This window comes from Chrysochloris asiatica, unplaced genomic scaffold (assembly GCF_000296735.1).
Source record: "Chrysochloris asiatica unplaced genomic scaffold, ChrAsi1.0 scaffold00119, whole genome shotgun sequence".
Lineage (NCBI taxonomy): Eukaryota > Metazoa > Chordata > Mammalia > Afrosoricida > Chrysochloridae > Chrysochloris > Chrysochloris asiatica.
In genome coordinates, this window is record NW_006408637.1 from 2,977,537 (window position 1) to 2,985,077 (window position 7,541).

At 41.4% G+C, this 7,541-nt stretch overlaps 1 protein-coding gene across 1 annotated transcript in view; it reads right to left on the bottom strand.

The window, feature by feature from the left end:
* RGS7 (regulator of G-protein signaling 7) overlaps positions 1-7,541 on the bottom strand; it is a 479,262-nt gene that overhangs the window by 82,436 nt on the left and 389,285 nt on the right. Inside the window, exon 10 of the mRNA XM_006868561.1 lies at positions 4,620-4,694. Coding sequence (XP_006868623.1) covers positions 4,620-4,694 — 75 coding nt within the window. The remainder of the gene's footprint in view (positions 1-4,619; positions 4,695-7,541) is intronic.

Here is a 7,541-nt window from a genome sequence, read left to right on the forward strand (position 1 = left end):
AAAAAAGGCAGACAGTTTGGCATTTTGAGTTTCAGAGGCTTCTAGGCAAGAAAAGTTGGCCCATCAAAGAAAACGCCTTCTTAGAACCAAAAGTTAAACGGAACCAGTCAGCAATATGATTGCTGATACACCACTGACCTTGAGATGAAATAAGAGGGAAAGCTGATTGTTTTGAAGTACAGGGCGGTTTGTGAACTCCCAAGCTTGCAGCTGATACTCATTTGACCTCGCTTAGATGGCTAGGGCTGTTGAGCTGACACAATCAGAATCCCAAACAGAATGAAAGTCTCTTCAGATTGAGGAACATGCATGTCTTCTCAGTGTACTGGATTGGTAGGATGGGCAATAAAGACATTACTATTGCTTTGACTGATTTGACAAATTTTCATAGGTGTGCTTGGTTTTAGAAGGAGGGGTCAAGGGAAAATCCCCACCAACTAGTTTTGCTGTTTTCCAGATATATCTGGTCAAAAGGGGTACAGAATGAGGCTGATAAGAGTGTATTATTTCAACTGTAGTACTGGTTGTGATGGCCAGAACTGTAATTATAGAAGACATGTAGCTAAAAGGAGGCAATAGTTATTTTTCATTCCAGGAACGGACAATCCCAGGGCATCAAGAAGGAAGGGCATGAGTGGAACTTGGGATCCCTGCCTTAAGAAGAAGTGACAGCAGAGACAGTGGCAGATGTGGTGACATGGAGCAGCTGTGGACTCTAGGCCCATGGACTGAATGAGGCTGTGTGCCTATGGACTGGAGATTGGCTTTTGGACATTTATGTGTGCGTCAAGGATTTAGGGTTTGTTCATTCATAATATATAAGAAGACAATGGGGCCAGTGCGTTTTTGGTTGTACGTGTTTTAGTCACACTATGTCAGGCGTAAGTATGATGCAACCTAATAAGGCATAGTTAGCTGTACTCTTAGGGACAATGAGAAATGATACACTTTATGAGGATTTAAGAAGAATGAATGAAGCTAAGACTAATAAGTGTAAATAGAAAAGAGGAGGATTTGTGAGAAATAACTCTTGTGGGCGTGGTCCATCTTCAGGAAGTCATGAGATTGCTAGACCTGGCAAACAGATTGTTGAAACAAGCAGGCTGTTTCTAGGACTGGGAAATTAAAAGGAGCCATTAAGACCATAGGTACGCCATTTTGGCTTCAATGGGGGCAGGGAAAATGGGACTTGCCATAGAATTGTATATGGAGAACCAGAACTGGAGGAGGGGCTTTTTGGAAACAAGAATAAAAACCGTTTGTGGCAGGTCATGTGGTGCATCTGCCCGTGTCTACTGGGTTGGGCACCGATTTTGTAAAATTGAGTAAAGAAAACTTCACTCTTACTTTAAAATGAGTACAGATTGGGTTACTTGAGTGTTGTCAGTACAGATAACGTTTCTCACAGTAGCATGTTTGAAGAAGTTTATTGCTTTATTCTTTTTCCCAAAAAAATGCTGTCTTGGTGTTAAAATGGATTAAGTGTACATCAACTTACCCTGTATAATGTACCTGCTTTTCATAATGGACAGGACGGTCTTAACAGGCTAATTTCTCTGGCCTCCAGACTGCTGTCTTTCTGTTAATAAAACTTAGGTTGGATTTCTCCCCATCTCTGTGACTGACTACAGTGACAGGCAGCAAGCCCTCATTTCGGTTTGGCAACAATGGTGGGAAAGGTGGCGACAAGGAAAGGAAGAGCAGCGATGGACTCTAAGCCCATGGCCTGAACGAGGCACACTGGAGATTGGATTTTAGACATTTGTGTGTGTGTCAAATATTTCTGCTTTGTTCATTCATAATACAAGAGGGAAATGGGGCTGGTGTATTTTCGGTTGTACATGTTTTAGTTATATCATGTCAGGCACAAGTATGATGCAACCTAAAGGAGCTCTGGTAGCGTAGTGGTTACGAATCGGGCTGCGAACCTTAAGGTCAGCGGTTCGAAACTACCAGCCGCTCCGCGGGAGAAAGATGAGGCTTTCTACTCCCGTAAAGATTTACACCCTCGGAAACCCTGTTACAGGGTCGCTATGGGTCGGAACCGACTCAACGGCACTTAACAACAACAACAACAACAATGTAGGCATAGTTAGCTCTACTCTTAGGGACATCCAGAAATGATACATTTTATGAAGTTTAAGAAGAATAAATGAAGATGAAACCAATAATTTACACTTATTTTGTAAGTGTAAGAGGAAGATTTGTGAGAAATTCTCAAGATGGTCTATCTTCAGGAATGAAGAATTCATGAGATTGCTAGATCGGACATAGGTTGTTGATTCTCACTCAGGGATGTGTAAGCAGAATGAATTAAGGGAGTAGGGGGTAATCTGTTCTAGGACTAGGAACTTTCAATAAGAATAAGTCATTAAGACCCTGGGTGCCATTTGGGCTAGATTGTGAAACTGGGGGGAGAGTAAATGGGAATAAAACTCTGTGAGCCTGCCATGTGTCATGTCTGCTCTTGTGTATTGCAAAATGGAATAAAGAAAACCTCACTCTTGCTACAATGAGTACAAATTGGATTTCTTGAGTGTTTGTCGGTATGTACAACGCTTCTCACAAGGGCACACAAGAACACCAACATACGGCTATAGAACCCCTGGAAGTACAGTGGTTAAAGCACTCAGCTGCTAATAGAAGGGTCAGTGATTTCAACCCATCAGCCACTCTGCAGGAGAAAGATGTGGCAGTATGCGTCTATAAAGATTTAGAATCATGGGAACTTTTACTCTGTCCTTTAGAATTTTACTAGATGGCAGTTAGTTTGTTGTTTTCATTATATAATATGACTGTATGAGACAATTCTGGTGTTAAAAAGAGGCACTGTGGGTTAATGCTTTGGACTTCAAGGTGGGTTTGAACCGCAAGATCAGCAGCAGTTCAAGCTCACTAGTCGCTCCTCATAAACCCTATACGGGACAGCGTGAGTCAGAATCAACGGATTCTGTGAGTCAGAATCAACCCTGCGGAGCACAGTTCTACCGCGCTGTCACTATGGGTTGGAACCAATAAGACTGCACTTAACAACACCATATTCTATTTGTAATTAAACCTATTTTATATAGTCCTCTTTCCTCAGATTTTTTTCTAAAAGTATCTCTTTTCTAATCCTTATGCCTTTTTCTCAGATAATTTCCATCTTGTAGGGACACAAACTGAGCCTTCCAAAATGACCACACCAATGTCACCTCAAAATCCTATCTCCTTCCCCCTGCTCCTGCTCTCTAAGAAGGAGCCGCCAGCCCCTCCTCCAGCTATCTTGTTCTCCTGCTTTAGTTATGCAGATACTAGGAAGGAACCCACAGCTCTTCCTTCCCATATGCTATGCTTGAGGAATCCCTTTTGTTCTCTTGGAGGGGACAGACAACTTGGCACCTTTGACCCTCCTTCATCTCCTAGTTCTGTGTACTAACCTTAAGTGCCCTTATACTTGTGAATGCCCCATGATATTAAAAGACCCTAGTGTCTCCACCCTCACCCCATTCATAATCCAATCAGTTGCCACTGGAAACATCTGTATTACATCCTTTAAAGGCAAATTCCTTTGTCGGGATAAACTCTCTTTTATTCTATTTCTGTAATAAATTAATGTCTCTCAGAATGAGTTCTGGTGTTTTTTTCCCTTTGATCTCTAGGCACCTGTGTACTCAAGAAGGCTTTTCCCTTCTGGGCCCAAAACTCAACAATCTTCTATTCTACTAATGTTCTTCTCTGCTAATGGTTCACCCTGGGAGGCAGAAGGAAGTGATCCTTCCTTACATATTCTCCTATGAGAGCCAGTCAGCACCACATAGGGGCCCTGGGAACAGGGCAAGTTAGAGAAATAAAGAGTCCATGGAGGGTGCAAATGTTTCAGCACTTGTTGCTAAATGTCACTGAGTAGGTTCCCACTCATAGTGAACCTGTACAGGGTTTCTGAGGAGCAGCTGGTGGGTTTGAATTGCCAACCTTGTGGTTCAAAGTTAAGTGCTGGTCCTATAGTGCCACACCAGGAGTTGGCTAATACCAAAATGTTGGCAGTTTGATTCCACCCAGAGAAGCCTCGGAAGAAAGTCCCGATGATCTGCTTCTGAAACGTCACAGCCTTGAAAAACCTGAGGATCACAGTTCTACCGCGCTGTCCACATTGGGTTGCTGTGAGTCGGGATCAACCCTGCAGAGCACAGTTCTACCGCGCTGTCCACATTGGGTTGCTGTGAGTCAGAATCAACCCTGCGGAGCACAGTTCTACTGCGCTGTCTACACTGGGTTGCTGTGAGTCAGAATCAACTTAATGGCAAATAGGAAAAGATGTTCCTGAGGACAGCTGCTGCTATTAAGACCATTAAGTTGGTTCTGAATTCCAATGAGTGACTGTGGGTTTGAATGCCAACCTTTCAGGTAACAGATGAATGTTTATCCTACAGAGCCACACCAGAACTCCTGAGGACAGAGAGGTTGACAAGAGATCAGAGCTCGAAGGCCTGAGTGTTCTATATAGAACACAAAGCAGGGCAGGAATGATACTAGCGGATACTCCATCAGATAGGGGAAAAAAAAAAAAAAATTATTGACTGATGTTCTATAAAGGTTCAACTCATTACCAAGACCAAGCACAACAAATATCACTTTACCTTTCGGGTTTTGTGTGGGTTTCTCATTCTAGATGACTTCTTAATGTCCACTTCAGTAGTATTTACACATCCCGGCTGGAAAAGAAAAAGCAGAGAGACACAGAATCTTTGAGTGTGAAGTTTCTGCTCAGTACATGTCTCTGCAGGTGAGTGGCTCATCCTCCAGAACCTAAGCAAATGCCAGGCCAACACAAATCACTCAAGCTTGACTTTCTAAACTGGCATAGTCAATGAAAGACATTTTTTCAGAAATTTTATTGTGGTGAAAATATTCATAACAAAACACACTCTATCTTAACAATTTCTATATGTATAATTCAATGACTACTGATTTCATTCTTCAAGTTGTATAACCTTTTCCAGTATTCTTTTCCAAATGATTCCAACAGCTTTAACACAAATTCAATGAGCCCTACAAAGTTTTCCTTTCTTGTTTTCTCCTAATCACCATTTTGGATACTATGTTGTTGTTAAGTGTGGTCCAGTCAGTACTGAGTGATAACTACTTAGAAGAGTGTTTTCAAGGAGTGGCTGGTGGGTTTGAACCATTGAACATAGGGTTAGCAGTCCATGCTTACACAGTGCCACACCAGGGCTCCAATCAGTATGGATAACACGGCAATATAAAATACAAATCCTTACAATTGCACCAATACACAACACCATGATAAACAGAAATAAGATTGAAGTTCTCAAGGATATAATTTTACATGGCTCCACTTTCAATGCTCATGAAAGCAGTGTTTCTGGTGTTTTCATGTCAATGAGGTCATACAATAATTGTTCTTTTGTGACTGACTTATCTCAGCATAATATTTTCAAGGTTCATCCGTGTTATAGCAAGTATCAGAACTCTGTTGTTGTTGTTGTTAAGTGCTGTCGAGTCGGTTCCGACCCATAGTGACCCTGTACGGGGTTTCCGAGGGTGTAAATCAGAACTCTACTTTTCTTCAAGATGAGTAACATTCCATTGTAAGCATTTAGCCCATTTTGTTCATGCATTCATCAATTGATAAATACTTGGGTTGTTTACACCTTGTTGTTACTGTGTAAAATGCTTCAATGAACATTGTTGCATAGTTTTCTGTCTGTGTTCCTGAGGCACAGCCACTTTTATCAGCACTAATAAGGAGCCCTGATGTGGTATTGTAGGGTAAGTACTGAAACTCAATGTTGGTTTGAATTACAAGGTCAGAAATTGGAACTCACCAGTTGCTCCTTGTAAACCCTACCAGTCGCTCCTCATAAACCCTATACAGGGCAACTATGAGTTGGAACTGACTCAACAGCACTTAACAACAACACTAATAAACTAAATTTGTCCGCTGCTGTCATCACATTAAAAAACCCACATTAATAACTCCCAGAAACAGGAAAAATAAATAGTTAGACTTTGCATATGAAAATAGGTTTTTATATGTATAGCTGCTATCCCATACAGAGGGAGTGCAGTGGCTCTCTGTATGATAAGTATATGGTTGTGAACCATAAGGTTCTTTGTGAGAAAGATGAAGCTTTCAGCTACTGCAAAGATTTAAAGCATTAGAAAACTTATACAGGGTTTCTATGAGTTGGAACTGACTTGAAGGCACTTAACAACAACAACACAATAGATTCAGAATAGAGGTCTCTAGTGACAAGTGAAATGACACCCCAGCTGATTTCTCTGCTCAGTCTTACTCAGAGGGTGCCCACTACATTCAAATATGATGCTGGTATTATATAACTGCTTACTTTTGCAAATTGGAAAGCTAGAATGGCCTTCAATTGAGCCAACTCAAATCCCAGCACGAATTTTTACAGGGATTATGAAACCCAAACACTTGGGGATATTTGTTCTTCAATGACAATGTGCAACAGAGTCTGTCTCTAAAATGAAGATTATGAACAATATGGTGCTCAATATGCCATGCTTATTCCCATACATTCTCTTTCTTTACTTTTCCTCCAGGCAGATTAATCTCTTTAAAGCAGGGGGTGAGGGAAGAGGTCAGAAGGACAGTAAAAATCTCCAGTCTTAAATGGTCAGACTGACTAAGAAAACTGACTAGTTTTCAGTTGCACAGAAACAAATCGGCATAAAGCTTCTTTGATATTTGGAGAAGAGGGGGAAAGAAAGGATTGAGAAAGAGATACGAATGAATTATAAGGAAGAGAAAAGGGAGGAAGAGGACGGAAGGTGATAACAGAATCAGGGAACAGAAAAAAGGAGACTGAAAAAAAAAAAAATACAGGCGAGTTTAGACATTGTTGTTCTTGTTGCTAGGTGGCGCTGAGTTGGTTTTGACACATAGCGACCCTATACACAACAGAATGAAACACTGCCAGGTGCTATATCATGTTCCCAATTGTTGTTAAGCTTGAATTTACTGCTGCTGCAATTGTGTAAATCCATCTTGTTAAGGGTGTTCTTTTTCAGTGACTCTCCACTTTAACATGCATGATGTCCTTCTCCAGGGACTAGTTTCTCTTGATTACATGTCTGAAGTATGAGAAATGAAGTACTTGCATTATTTTCAATGGTACATCCATTATTTTTCTCCAACATCATAACTCAAATGCATCAGTTCTTCTATAGTCTTCCTTATTCATTGACCAACTTTCACACGTATATGAGCTACTGAAAATACCATGGCTTAGGTCAAGTGAAGCACTTTGAAGATGTTTTGTTTAGCACAATTCCCTAATACAATATGTCGTTTGATGTTGGGGACTGTCCTCGACATAGGGGTTCAGTTCACAAGGAGGAGATACCTGGCGGCAATAGAGATAGCAAAAGAATACACAGACAGACAGAAAGAGGGGAACAATGAGGCACCCCAAAGCCAGGGTGGATACATCACTGGTGGGCAGACTTGGGAGTACAAGCATCGTGGCCTCTGCAGGCAGCAACTCACTGCCCCGCAATCTTTACTGCATGCC